Source organism: Manacus candei, unplaced genomic scaffold, assembly GCF_025592945.1.
Source record: "Manacus candei isolate 608988 ecotype Guabito, Panama unplaced genomic scaffold, ASM2559294v1 h1tg000014l, whole genome shotgun sequence".
NCBI classification, from domain to species: Eukaryota; Metazoa; Chordata; class Aves; order Passeriformes; family Pipridae; genus Manacus; species Manacus candei.
In genome coordinates this window covers 12,388,380-12,403,293 of record NW_026138062.1, presented here as the reverse complement: position 1 = coordinate 12,403,293, position 14,914 = coordinate 12,388,380, and the positions used below count along the sequence as shown (strand labels likewise).

Below are 14,914 nucleotides of genomic sequence, written 5' to 3'. Positions count from 1 at the left end.
GTTTCTGCTGGACAGAAAACTGGATCGGGGGCTCCGCGGGGGTCAGCGGTGGCTGGGGTTGCTAGGACGCGGCAGCGGCAAGCCGCTTTTTGCACGTGGTCCACACAGTCGGTAGCGAAGAGTCGCTTTACCAGATGACCGACCCTCAGGGGACTAACAGGCCTTTCCCTGACGATCTTAAGGTGCTCCGCGGCTCGTTCTCCGAGCTGCAGGCACGCTTTCGCCCAGGGAGCAGTCTTAGACGTGCGGGGTGCGTCCCAGTCACTCACCGCTTTCGATGTTGCGTTGACCCCCTCCGCTCTCTCCGGTGGCTGCTTTGACCTCTCGGTTTCTTCCTTAACTCTTTCTTCTCTTCTTCCGTGCACTATCTTACTATTATTGAGCTCACTAAACTAACTGTCCGTCTCTTAGATCTCACTAAGACCACGGGTTATTGACGTCAAAGTTTTTTGTGGTGAAGTCTCCCTTCTTCGAAAATGAAGAAGATCCCGGAGACACCAGCTGATCTCCTGATCCAGGATAGATATCTCACTTAATATAAGCTAAAGATGTCCCTGTTCGGGCGCCACTTATGGCATGGACCCCTTGCACAGCAAGGAATAAAGGACGCTCTTCGTGCGGTGGTGAGACAAAGAGGAAGTTTATTCAAAATTCCCACTCTTAAATCCCTGTGTACCATGTGACTTCTTCAGCCAATAGAGTTATATGTGACTGCGCATGTCCCCTCGGGCCCATCGCCCTGGCACATCCCCTGTGCATCCAGACACGCCTCCTACAGCCCTTGAAAATGTCTAATTCTATTAGACTTGCAATGCAGGGTTCCCTGGGAGCTGAAAAGGCAGGATCCAACATATCCTCAGAATTTTTCTGATCTCGACCTGTGGGAACCTGAACTCCTGAAATTTCTTCTGGTGGGGGCTGATTTACAGTGATCAGACTGATCAGGCACATGGCTCTAATTTTACTTGAAAACACACAAAGGTGGTTGCACTGAATAAAGACTCTTTGATGCTGAAGATATCCATGGGATTTGGGTCTTTTGTTTCTGGCACTAATGCCAGCTTCTTATGCTTCAGATGGCTTCCTCTCCCTTCGCTATGCAATCCTGGCTTAAACAGCAGTACAGGGTTGAAGCAGTGCTGCAGCTTTCTTATTTGCTACATGCTTATTATTCAGGGTCTCAGATTTTCTAAGATCCCTGTATAGTGAATGACATTACAGAGGTAACTGTCCTTATCTTTATGATTATATAGATGTTTCATTTTTGACATCGATATGAATGTTGCTTTTTTTTCGTTAACAGTGGGCCATATTTTTAATTATACCTAGGGGTATTTCACATTGATTATGCTGTGTACACTTCTTCTTTCTGAAACAAGTACTGTACACACATCTCATTTTAGAGAAACTGTTCTCCCTGCTCCTGAACATCAGTTAGACCTTCTTATACCAGAACTCACCACTGCTTTGATCAGTCCTGCTAAACTTCAAACCTGTTTCCCTGTTTTTCCCAGCTGACATTCAAAATACCAGTACAGAGGGGTGACCAACTACTCAAACTGCTTGTGAGCCCTAATCCAATTAAAGCCTCTGAGGAGGAGGTTGTCAGCAGTATCTAGCTCTTCAGTTCCATTTGTTTTCATGGTCAGCAAGCAGCATAGGCACAGTGCAGATGGAGTAGATACTGATCTCTCCCAGTCCAAATTGTATCTCCATATTGCTCAGTTGTTCTGAAGCAGCTGATTGTGTCTGCACTATTGTTTTCCTAAGACCATGTGAAGGCACTAGTTTTATACTCTGTAAAAAGCCTGTAGCATTCAGCCGGCCTCCTTTTGTCATTTTAGCAGTTGAGTGAAGGGGAAACAGAGTGAGGAAGAGAATACGTCTCTTAGTGTTCGAACAGTCAAGTGAATGGGGTGCGTGTTACTTACAACTATCACCAACAACAGGGTACTGTTGATGTTACCAGAGTCTGTGGTATTTTCAGAGTTCTGAATATGACATTTTGTTTTCAGCAGCAGAAATATATCATTTGAATTAACTGCACTTTCCCACATAGTTGGAATGTTGCTGATACAAAGAGGAAATAATCAGCCTCTCCTGGGATTTGCAACCGTTAATAGCTGAGCATTCAAACAAATTTGCTTGTGAGCTTTCCAGCATCGGTGGTGCCCTACTGGCATTGTATGCAGCTGTGAGAAAGGTGGGGTGGGCTTGAACTGGACATGGGAGAACAGCATCAAAAGCCCTATCTGTGCAGCAACCTTAGGCTATTCTATAACCCAGTTAAAGCTCTGCTTTGGATGATTGTAGTATGTGTCTGTACCTGCCATAGCTCGGTCACAGACATTGCAGGTATACTTGAGCCATATTTTGACCCTGATCACAGTACCGAGCAGTTATTGCATTACTTCCATCTGCATAAGCATTCAACTTGCTACCTGTATAGGCAGCATAGCAAGTTGTTCACACTGGTTGCTGTTTACACTTGAGATGATTTCATATGTATAGTGTTTCAAATGCTCTTTTTGTAATCAAGTCTTCATCCCCCCTGTCCTCACATGGAGGTATGGTGGTGAGTATACAACAAGTACATTTTTCATCTGGAATTGGCTGCCAACACTCACTTTTCAGAACTTTAAGCTGTAGCTCTCGGTCACAAAATAGTCTTCACATACACGTGTGGTCATAGGAATGGTTCAGACAAAGCGTCTGTCTAGCACAGTACTCTGCCCTAGCAGTGTCTTGACATGAAGGGAAGGGAAAAAGTGGATCAAAACATTTCCAGTTCCTAATATTCTTTCTACAATGAAGGCATCAAAGCTGTAAACAATATTTATTCAAGGTGTGAATGAATGATGGATTTAAACAATGACATAAACATTTTCCTGTCCTTTTGGTTATCCTTCCCTAATGTATCCTAATGTTCTACTTGGAGTTGGTGCTTTCACAGCACTGTCTAGCCTATGCCCAAGATCTTGCTGCAGAATACCTCTGCTCATTTTATATATAATCACCTTTTTGCATGTGATACGAGGTCTCTTTTTCCAAATGTTTTCCCCCATGGCTTTACATTTATCTGCGTTGAATTCCACCTGCGGTTTCACTTAGGATGGTTCCCTTTGCTTACTCTACCTGGAATGACTTAATTACATCCACATGCCTCATTGCAGCACTGTTGGTTCTCTTTGACAGGCTGGTTACAAACATCTTGCACTGCACACACCTGATCAAATTTGTGCTCGGTCTGAGACTATTCAACTCCTTGAATTGAGGAGGTTGCTCAAACCCATCCAATAGCTGGAAGAATTTAACCTGTAGGGAGAGAGCATCCTCTAGTTTCCTGTGAACTAAACCAGTAGACCTGCACTGCACTGTTCTTGATATGGAAGATTTAAAGGCTTCCCATATACCTATATGCTTTTATTTATTTTTTAATCATAGTTATGCATTACAGTTTTTTCAATGCTAAAATTGTCTTGGAAGGTTCCTGTCCACCCACAGCTGCTTGCTCCCTCATTTCAATTTTTTCAAAAGTCACAATAGATATTGGCTTCTTGTTGTTGTTGTTTTGTTTGTTGCTTATTTTTTTTAACCCTAGATCATTGAAAAGACCTGGCACATCCCTGTGACCCTTCAAGAGCACACTGTAAAGCAGAGAACCTCAACAGGGAGTGGGAACAGATGCTGAAAGTGAGTGGGACTTTTCAGGAATTAATTTTGTTGCCAAATAAAATGGAACATGTAAACAGCACTCTAAGAAAAATATAGGTTAGATAATACCATTTCCTGGATAATCTGCACTTAAGCAATCTTATCTTTAAGCTTCAGCATTCAGATACTCTCAAAATTTCTTAGGCTGAGAGCTCTTGACTGTCAAGAAGTCACAGAGATTTTTAGCATATAGGTATGATGTGTAATGCTGGCTCCCATGTTGTGAACTCCCTTTTTATATTTGTGTCTTTTTGTTTTCTTCATCCCTTTGTGAAATTCTGAGGCAACAGAAATTTTCACTGAAAGCTAAGTGACTCATTGGGCCATGATGGAAAGATCTACAACTTCCTGCCCTGAGCATCAGTGCTGGATAGTTGCCTATGATTCATACTGGGCATGGTCCCAAATTCATCAAAATATTGCTAGAACTGTAAAAAGTGGCAAGTCACTGTGGGGGCCTGGACCCTGCCAAAGGCTGAACTGAGGAAGCTGAGGCTCAGCTAGTGTTGAGTCAGCCTGACTGCTGTCAGCAGTAGAGCGATCCCATTTTACACCAGCTGAAAACCCCATCACAGCTATCAGTTTGCAGACCCAAATGCGATAGGATTAGAAGAAATCAGAGCAAATTACTGCTTTATGCCTGACAATCGGGGCTCAGCAACGGATGTGCAATGTGCATAGGTAGCTTGGAAAGAATTAGGCAGCAGAGACAAAAAGTAAAAACATCCACTAGACAAAAAGATGATCATATCAAGTTATCAAGGTAATATATCTGCATATTACTGAGGTTTACTTTCCTCTGTTGAACAGCAGTTTGTTGTACAAAAATATTGTTTGGTATGCAGGAATAGTTACTGTCTCGTTAGCTGATCTGGTTCTTTTCAGGGCGAGATTATTCTGTCTGCCTTTTTGAAATAATTTTCTGTCTAATATTGAAAGAGTCACCCTGGATCTGGATTCATCCATCTTCTGGTGAACATGATGAAGATCCGAGTGAACCGAATAAAAGACAAATTGCAGCAGGCATGTAACAAGCCCTTCTTCTTTCTGTTAAATCTCTGTTAATAATGTGTGAAGGAGTGATAACAAAGAGCTTCTGTCCTCTTTATAAAAGACCCTTAAGGGCAGAGGCAAGCTGTAAGAAACTATTCTTTTGCTAATGATGGCTGAATTACTGAGAATGCTCAGTGTTAAAAACCCACGACAAGGATCTCGTACATGGAAAGGAAGTATTTCCTTGGACCACTTTCTAATGACTGTCAAACATTTGCAGCCATCGGACAAAAGGAAGCATTGTAATGACAAGGCACACAGCTAGTGCTGTGGTTACATCTGCCAGTTGTGTAGCTGTGAGCTGTAAGCACTCCGGTAGTCCCATGAACTAAAAAAATGACTCCTGATTCTGAATTTTCTTTACTTCACTCTTTCTACTTTTTTTTCCTTTTTTTTTCAAGAGTAGCTTGACTGATCATGATTTTACTAGAAAGGTCTTAGAGCCATTCAACCACACGCAGTTCTTTCTGAGTTATATAAAAGACCATTTCATACCAAGTTGTTCACTTTTTCAAGATCCTTAGATTTCTATGTCACCACAACTCTTTCCTCAGCTCAAACCATACCCATTAATATATGTGCTATATGTAAAACTTAGTGGTTTGAAGAATATTCTTGCTCAGAGTATACATTTTCTATGTGACTCAAAGGTTTATGACTTTTCCAGTGTTTAGTTTACAAGTGGCAATTTAGTCCTAGTCATGCATTTTTTATACTTTCAGAAAATCCACAAAAAACCTGACCTTTCTTTATTTGATTGTAACTAATATTTTGTGGTTGTTTTTTTTTTTTTTTCTCAAATATGAGGCAGAAAAAGAACAAGAGAGTTCATGGTTGCATCATGTACAAATAATTGCATTACATATAAAAAAGCAACCTCATCACCCCATAGTCCACAACTGAGCTTTCATAATAGTAATTTTTTATTGCAATACTTTTTGGCAATAACATAGTTAAATAGTGAGGAGGAAAGATCATTCATACAGCTCGTGTTGCATGGTAGACTCAAGCAGGTGTTATACACTTTTTTTCCCATCACTGTGATAGCATCAAGGAACAGATTTTTGGGGTGAAACTTCTATAAAAACAAAATGCTTGGAAACAAGGCAATATTTCTAATACTGGTGTAAATGTGTAACAGAAGAGTAAATGTGTTTGCTAGTGGAGCCTGCCAAGTTGTATCCCCAAAAATACTTGTTACTGAAAGCTATGTGTACATTAAGTTTTCTTTTTGTTTGATTGGGTTTTTTTTGTCCTTAGGCTTTGTAGGGAAGCTTTTAGGTATGGATATGATCTATGATGGAAAGTTTTTCTGTCAGTATGATGTCTCAGCTGAGCTGGGGAAAAACCATCACACACCCTAAACTCATATATCTGTCTACACAATATGCAGCTCTAATCTTGGCTTAGTGAGAATGATTAAAGTAGACGTGGTAGATGCACTGGTGGAAAAACTCCTTTAGTATCTTGTTTTGCTAAAATAGCTTTGCTAGAAGAGCAAATTGACAGAATCTCTTCAGTGGAGAGAAACAGGTTTATAGTACAGCTAATTATGAGGCACTCATGGCAGGAAAAATGAATATATTACTTTTCAAGGATATGTACCTTGAAAAGCAACATGGCTAAAAGCTTTAAAGAGTTTCAGTGAACACCAAATTATCTATGTGGTCCTAACATACTGTTGTGATTAAAGGGCAAATGAAAGTCTTGAACATATGGACTGCAAACTATTAGAGAGGATTTGCATCAAATACTAAAGAAATTATGAAGTTCTACCAGAGCTGGAATAATATGGTTAGTAGTAAGGATGATTAATTATAGCAATAACCTAACAAGTGATGTGATGATCTCTCTGTAATTCAAAATATGTATATAAACTCAGTTGTTTCTACATAAAATATGTATTCTACTTTAAAGAAAAAATTGTTTTTCAAAACCAGCGTCTTATGCTCCTGGCATCTAGCCACAGAAATGGAACTGAACACCATCACAGTAGAGGTGAGCTAACTCTACTTTCCAGGTTTAAACTTTCTTGCAGTTTAAAAAAAAAAAATCCTATGAGGGGTGAAATACATCTGCCTTTACTATAGACAGCCAAAAATGAGATATCTGAGTTATCCATTCAACCTTCCCAGTATGATCAATGGCAAGAAATAAGCATCAGAAGAAAGCTGTTCATCTTAGCTTAAAACATACATCTAAGACAGATCAGATGAATTGCCCTCTGGAGGTGACACTTTTTTGTCCTGTAAAGGAACTTGAAGGATTAGCTTCCAAAATTTAGGCAAGTTTGTTGATGCAGGCGAATCTCTTCAGAGGTGTAGACTCGACAGAGTGAAGATCTTCAAGATTCTACAGCTTAAATATTTGCTTTAACTTTTCTTAAATTATACAATATCTTCTGCTCTCATTAATAAGAAAGAGACACAAAGATTTTTTTTTTTACAGTAAGTTGCACTGATTTCTACAATTCACCTCCCATTGCAGCAATATCTACATCAGGAACCCACATTCATAATTTTCTGTCTGTGGGTGACACAGAGGACAGAGACACTGAGGATTAAAGGCTTGATTTAAATCCCATTAAAATGGGAGAGACTTGCATTGACTTTAATGGGATTTAGATTGAGTGCAGAGAAGGCTGAATGCTGAACTTCTGTCGAGTTTGAAGAACAGGGGGTATTAAAGGGCAAACTAATAATGCTTCTGTTAAATGTTAAGTACCATTCTTCAGAGAGACTTGCCAAACTGGTCATTCAGTCTCATTCAGGGTGACTAAAGTGACTCAGTAAGCAATAAACAAAATTATTAATATAATTGCTAGTTGTCTTCGTGTCTTCTAATCTTTGTTACATTCCAATAAAGTAAGATAAGTGTTTAAGACATGATGTATTTTCTAGATACTGTTAAAAATTTATTTTATAGGGTAGCTTTTGCCATCCATCAAGGAATATCTGTCTTCTATTGCTGCATTACTTGATTTATTTACAGGCCAATGAGAACATGTAGGGCTACATTAAGCCTACCAGTTCAAGTAGAACTGAGTCACCTAAGTGACTACCAGGAGTCACCTAAGTGACTCCTGTGGACTGTAAGCCCCTATATGTCTAGAAAGTCCTTAGATACCTGAGTGAAATGAAGATAAAGCCAGCTGCAGTTGATAGATGCCTATGCTCCACTGAGCATATGGACAATTGGTTCAGTTCATTGTGTGGACAGAGGAAGGACATGAAACTCATGAAATAGGAACTGGGAGCTTTGGTTTTCAAGTCCTTATTTTTATAAAGGGCTTTGAATCCTTTGTTGCTATTTTATATAATTACTGCCAAAGTAGGGATGCAGGAACAGTCTTTGTTTGCTGTTAAAGTTGAATCACTGTGCAGAGGTGAAGGTAAGGGGCCATGGACACAAACTGAAACATCAGGAAACACTGTTTTTAATGTGAGGAAGACTGAGCACTGGAACAGGTTTCCCGCAGTGCTTGCGGAGTCTCCCCCTTTGGAAAAGCTGTCTGGACATGGTCCTGGGCAACCAGCTGTAGGTGGTCTTGCTTGAGCAAGAATGGTGGACCAGACGACCCCCAGGGTCCCTCCCAACCTCAACAGTTATGTGATTCTGTGATGAGTGGCATAGTCCTTGAGGTAATGGGGGTGTCAACCAGGTCCCTGCTTCTGAATCCTTTTGAGAAAAGAAATTTGTGGAAGGAGGGCATCCATTCAAGCTCAGTTCTGCTTGAACTGCTCAACCACTTTTTATTAATAAACCAAGGGATTACACCAATGCCTGATGCATGCACCACGACATAAACTCACCTGAGGAGCCTTTGTTTCCCTGATCTAGGGAATGTCCTAGGAAAGTGGGCATTCCTTGTGTCCTAGGAATGGGGGAGGGGTGGGGCAACCACAACTCCTCCAAGCAACCTGTTCCAGTGCTTCACCACCCTCATAGTAAAGAATTTCTTCCTAATATCTAATCTCAATCTACCCTTTTCAAGTTTTAAATGTGAAAGTAAATATGAAACGTGCTGCATATGGGACATGTTCTCATTGAACCTCCTGTGCAGTTGATCTCCATGCTGCAATAGTTATGTAGAGAGGAGATCGGGATATCATTCAGCATTTCCACACTGAATATTGGATGAATATTTAAAATTCTCTTAAATCTACCATAATTAAGTTTCCAGGCAGAAAATGCAGCCATGTGGAAGCAACATGGCCAGTGATAACTCTGTATTTTCAAGAACTCTGAGGAACAGTGAACATCCAGCATACTTTTCCTTTTGCTACCTGGACCAAGCAAAAGCTGTGTGTAATGTATAGCCTGGGAAGTAAAGGTCCTCTGCCTTGGAGTAGGAATGCTGCCTGCTTGCTTGTGAACTGCTCTACCTGACCTTATTGATAGATGAGGTGCCAGTACTGACAGGGCATTGCTGGTTTTGCCAGCATGGTGATAAGAGTGTGGTTTCCCTTGGTTGCTGAGGCTGGATTTTCCAAGAGTTTCCACATGATGTTCTGCAGAAATGTGCACACATATGTATTGACTGTATTTGGAATTTGGGACTGAAAACACCCATTATATAATTATCTTAAGTTAATTATTCTATTTAGAAGAGCCCAAAGAATGAACCTGTATATGAAGAAGACATAATCCTCTCCACAGTTCTTTTAAAAATGTTAAATAAATTTACTTAAAGAAAAAGAACCCACATCTGCAATTCTAGGCTTGAAATCTAAGACATGTTTTATTGTTTGTTTAGAGTTGGAAAGGAGAGTAGATGGTACTGGAAATTAAACTGAATTTAAATATTTTTGTAGAGGCCCAAGGTATTAACCATCCTCCCGACATATTTTAGAAAATTTTCTAAGTGCAGAAGAACAAAAATACATGAATACAATGAGAGAAATTCCAGATTAGCAAGACAATCTTTCACATGGCATTCAGGTAGACTCAGTCTTATTTACAGTTTGTTTTAAGAGATGTAAAAGACTTTTTCCACCAACAATTTTAAATTTGTGTGTATCTGTGCCAGTGTTAACACTGATGTGTCTTTACTACCTATGCTACACTAAAAAATCTGAATTTAGAAATAATTCCTAGCCTGTCTCACAAGTTGCAACTAAATAGGTTTCTACTCTTTTCATATATGACAAGAAATACAAATAACAATCAAAAATAATTTGATTTCTGAATTAAATACTTCTGCTGACTGACTTGTAGTGACCTTACCGTCCTTATTCTAAACAAATACTTGAATAGATCCTGTTTAGTCTCAGAAAACAAATCCAGCTTTTTCATGATGACTTTTGAAATGTGTTAATGAGGGGATTCTCTCTGGTGAAGAAAGACAGATTTCACTGGGTTTTTTCTTCACATTCAGGGCTTTGCATAATTTAGCAAGAAAAGAAAATCATGAATGCACTCATTGCTCATGCTAGCTGATGGCTGTTTCAGGTCAAATGAAGAAATTCAAGTAGGAATGAGAGGCCCACATTTGTGAGTGTCCTAGTTGCTGGAGAAGAGTAATAAGTTTTCTGCTCTTCTCCAGACACATCAACCTTGGCTGCACTTTTGATTTTTGTATAATAGCACAGATGAACAACAGGGATGAATAAGCTTTGCTTTGTGTCATGAGCAGCCTGCAGCCTAATGTCTGGTACACTTTTTACAGGTGAGAAAAGGCAAACTGACATTTGAAAAAAGTGTTATCATCCCCTGCTTTTCAGAAGGTACTGTGTCTCTTGAGTTACTATATAAAGGGTTGGAAAGAATTAAGACTGAATAATTATTTTTTTTTAATAGTAAATGCCATTCTTTTGCATAGCAAATATCTTAGTTTTGAATTCTAAAAGGAAGGTGGTTATGACTGCTGTATTCTTCATGGAGTTTATGCCTTAGAAGTGAGTTATGTGTGCATAGAGTCTACCTGCCAGACTGAGTTTCTTGGAAAAGAAGCATAATTTAAAATTCCAATTATGTGTAAACATATGTTGAGCTGCTCAGCTGTGCCAAAAAAGTAGCAATCTTGTGAGTGCTTAGAAGCTGACTATCACAAGACGTTCACTGGTTTAGATGTGGGACTGTATCCAAAATGTCACTAGGAATGTAACTAACAAGTTTGGTCACTTACTGCTGGCTGAGGGAGGGTGGGTGGGGAGGGGATCTGTGGGAGATGACACAGAGACTTTAGGGAGGCTTCTCACCACCCACTACACTGAGCACATCAACTATAGCACACAAAAAGATACTGGGGAGAGCAGGCAGGACACCTCCAATTATTCCAGTCACAGGTGTTCAGGCAACTGAAAACCACCACTCAGTCTTTAGCATGGCTGATACCATTAATCTGTGTATTTTCTTCCTGGTTCCTAGCACAGGTCAATGTACCAAGTTATGCTATGTGTACAAAACCATGGATCTAGATTTGGCTCTTGGTCCTTGGTCTTGTAAGTTATTTTCACAGCTTCTTAAAACAAATGGCTTAAAGCCCCTGATTTTAATCCGATTATTCCTATGTCTAAAATGATTCATGTTCTGAAGGCTTCCTACAACAAAACATAGTCCTAGTCTGACTTGTTCTTCCTCTTTCAATTTTTCTTTTAAGTATCCTAAATGATGGCTGACACTAGAACCAGGAATGCAGACACATTGACATCAAAAGCAATCGTAATATGGATGTGGCAACAAGGGTGGGGGACAGAGTGGAAGGAAGAGGAGCACTTTGAAGATGTCATGATAACTCAGGCATGTTTAGATTCAGTAAGTAGGTGTGCCTTTTTCTGTATCCTGCTCATCTGCAAAGTAGGATGTTTGAAGAGAGGGAAAAATGAAATGTTATTTCCAGTAAAGGGGAGGAGACTTAACAATGGCAAAATTGTTAACAATGGCAAAACACAAACAGTGGAGAGAACATTAGAATTTTTAGCCAAGGAATAACTGGCTATACAGTGTATGTATTTGAAATACAGAGAAAAATTGTTGCCTTTTCTGTTTTTCAAAGCACTGATGTTTATAATTTATTTGTTATTGAATTTTATAAAACTGTTGCAATAAATATAAGGCTAGAACTGAATAATATTTTCCCCTATTAGTTATTTGCCAGAAACATGATTAAAACTATATGTGAATTCAATCTGTACTTGTAAATACAAAATTTGGTTAGTTATTTTTTAATTGGAGACTAATAGATCAGGACTGTGGCCATCTCTTGAAATTTTGGTGGAGGTAACTCAAGGAACCCATGTGCTGAGGTGGCCTCGGGGGTATCACAGAACCAAACCCAGGGCACCAGACATTAAGTCTCCCCTTATGTTTGCCTACAGTGCCAGCACTCATAGTCCTAATAAACTGAGACTCAGACCACTCATGATGAAGATGCACTAACAAGGTTTTGATAAAGGCTCTACATTGTGTCTGTTAAGAGTAAGGGAGAAGCCATTTCCCAAGTGGATCTCAGCCTAAAAAGTTGCAGTGATGGTCAATAGGACACACCACTCAGAGACACGTTTTTAACCATAGAGTAATGGTTCATTGAAGGCCAGGAAATGTGATTTTGCACAATAACAAGGCCCATGTGTAACTGCAGAGAGCTTCCAGCTCTACTGTTCTTCAAACCTTGCAAGCCTGCTGGCAAGATGAGAACAAACCAGAAGTCATTCCAATCACTGCCGGGGCGGTTGTGCATGTAGATCCAGTGGTATGGATATCCAGTGGGTCTACCAAGGAAGGAGTACAATTAGTTCAACACCATTTAATAACTAGAGTAGTTTTTATTTTGCAGATGTTTCAGGGCATTATCCATAAAAAAAAAATAAATATAAATTCTACTTTCTACTTTTTTTCCCTTGAAAGTTGAATATATAATCCAGATCATGAAGCTGCAACTTCAAAGTATTACCCTTGTCTGAGATGATCTTGAATACTGCCACTCATTTGGTCTAAAATCCATGTTTGGAATTATTATCAGAACCTTTCATTCTCACAGGTGAATTAATATTGAAATATTTAAGAAAAAAAAAGACAGTGTTAATAAGAGACATTTAGAGAAAGTGTCAAAGAACCCCAGGTCTCTACAGGTACATAAGGTATCTAAAATGTCAAAATGAATTTAAAATTCTTAGTTCAATTATTGCACATATATATATATATATATATATATAAATGTGAATATAAATTTGTGTGTTGGGGGTTCTGTGACATAACTTGAAAAGTACTTACTTTGATTAGTACCAGATCAACCTTTCCTAATCTTGCTCTAAGTATTGCCAATTTGAGCTTTTGAAGACAGATTCACTGACTTTCAGTGGTCTGTTTCCCTCCAGATGTTCATTATCACCTCTGCCATTTACCACCCTATATCCAGCCAGTAAAGCAATTTGTGAGTACTCCCTTAACTCATTTCAGGGAAAATTAATTGTATTAATTTCTTTTGTTTAAGCAGTTTACCTGGTTTGCTCTGTCTGAAGTGGATTAGGAAACCCTAATATAAACTGTTCTTCTAGCAGAATTGTAGAAATGCTGAAATCTTTGGCAGTGACTTCTGCAGCAAGGCCTCACTCAAAGGAGCAGGGCAGGGCAATGATCTCCAGGGACAACTCCTCAAAGCACAAGAAGATCATTTGGATATGCAGGAAACAGCAGGTGTGGCAGGCAGCCAACTTGGCTGAACAGACAACTCCTGGCTGAGCTCAAACACAAAATGGAAATATACAGATAGGGGAAATGGGAATCAGCTAAGGAAGAGTATGGAAATTGTTGCTGGAGCTTGAAGGGGTAAAGTTATGAAAACCCAAGCCTGGCTGGAGTTTAAACTGACTAGTGATAGGAAAGGCAATTGGAGGGACTTCTGACTACATTGGGAGCAAAAGGAAGACCAACAAAAAATACAGATCCACTGATGAATAGGATGGATGACTTGATGATGAAGGATATAGAAAAGACAGATTGACTCAATGACCTGACTCTTACTGGCAAGGTCTCCTTTCCAGCTTCCATAATTTCTGTGGCAGAATCTGGGGGAAAGAAATGTTACCCCAGGTAGGGTGTGTTAGAATTAGAGACTGCTTAAGCAAACTGGACATATACAAGACCGTGGGACTGGACAGAATGCATCAGAGATTGCCAGCGGATCTGGTTTATGTCATTGAGGTTCTCTTCATCATCATCTTTGAAAAGTGGTAGAGAGTGCAGGAGGTTCTTGAAGATGTGAAAAAGACAAATGTCATGTACATCTTTAGAAAGTGCAAGGAAGAGGATCTGGAAGACTACAGGCCAATCAGTCTCACTTCAGTCTGTGGAGAAGTTATAGAGCAAAAACTGCTGGAGACCATTTCCAGGTATATGGAGGAAAATAATGTGGTTTGCCAAGGGCGAATCATGCCTAACCAGGAATACCTGTAGAGCCTTTAAGTTCCTTGAACCAAATATCATAGAATCATAGAATATATTGAGTTGGAAGGGACCCAATGGGATCATCGAGTTCAACTCCTAGCCCTGCGCAGGACACCCGGATAATCACACCATGTGCCTGAGAGTGTTGTCCAAGCAATTTACTATCTCATCTCAGAAAAGGTGGCAGTTATGCCAAACTGCATTAAGCCAATTAAGTTTTACAGTCAAAATGATTTCATCAAGCACATAGGGAAGGGAGAAAAACATTGTACACTGGAAAAGGGTGGGAGGTAAAGACTGCATTATTTCCTTTAGTAACCACAGGGTATAAGTAACTGAGGCCCATCACTATTTCTTGTACCTCTCACATGAAATCAACAGAAAATCCCATATTTGAATACATTTGGTCTCTGACATTGGTTACATTTAGAGTAAAACTTAGCTTGATAAAAACTTTCTTTTCCTTTTCCAATTAATATACCTTGCTTTCAACTGATTTAGAGGCAAGTTTTCTCCCTTGGCCTTTAAGGTTAGTGAAAGATAATGGTTATTAGTAGTCTTTCTGTGGAAAGATCTTTAAACAAAGGTTTTCACTGTTGTCTAGGAAAAACAGAACTCCAAAATGTCTCTAAATCTCCTCTGGAATTGAAGACCAAGAAGATCCAAAGCAAGAACACTTCAGCTAACAACCCTTTGTTTCTATTTTCACCTGTCTCTCCAAGAAGAACAATATTCTGTAAGAGCTCGAAAGATATCCTTG

At 39.5% G+C, this 14,914-nt stretch overlaps 1 protein-coding gene across 2 annotated transcripts in view; it reads left to right on the top strand.

Annotated features, from left to right (window-relative positions):
* Nucleotides 1-13,957, top strand: part of SLAIN1 (SLAIN motif family member 1) — a 104,903-nt gene extending 90,946 nt beyond the window's left edge. The window contains exons 8-9 of one of the 2 annotated variants that reach the window (XR_007903342.1): nt 11,369-11,523; nt 13,939-13,957. Coding sequence is in view for 1 of the 2 variants with exons in the window: in XM_051780476.1 (XP_051636436.1) it covers nt 11,369-11,387 (19 nt within the window). In the remaining variant the exon portion in view is untranslated. Of the gene's footprint in view, nt 1-11,368; nt 11,823-13,938 lie in introns of those variants that run through there. The other variant, XM_051780476.1, reaches the window with a different exon arrangement.
* Nucleotides 13,958-14,914: the final 957 nt, after the last annotated feature.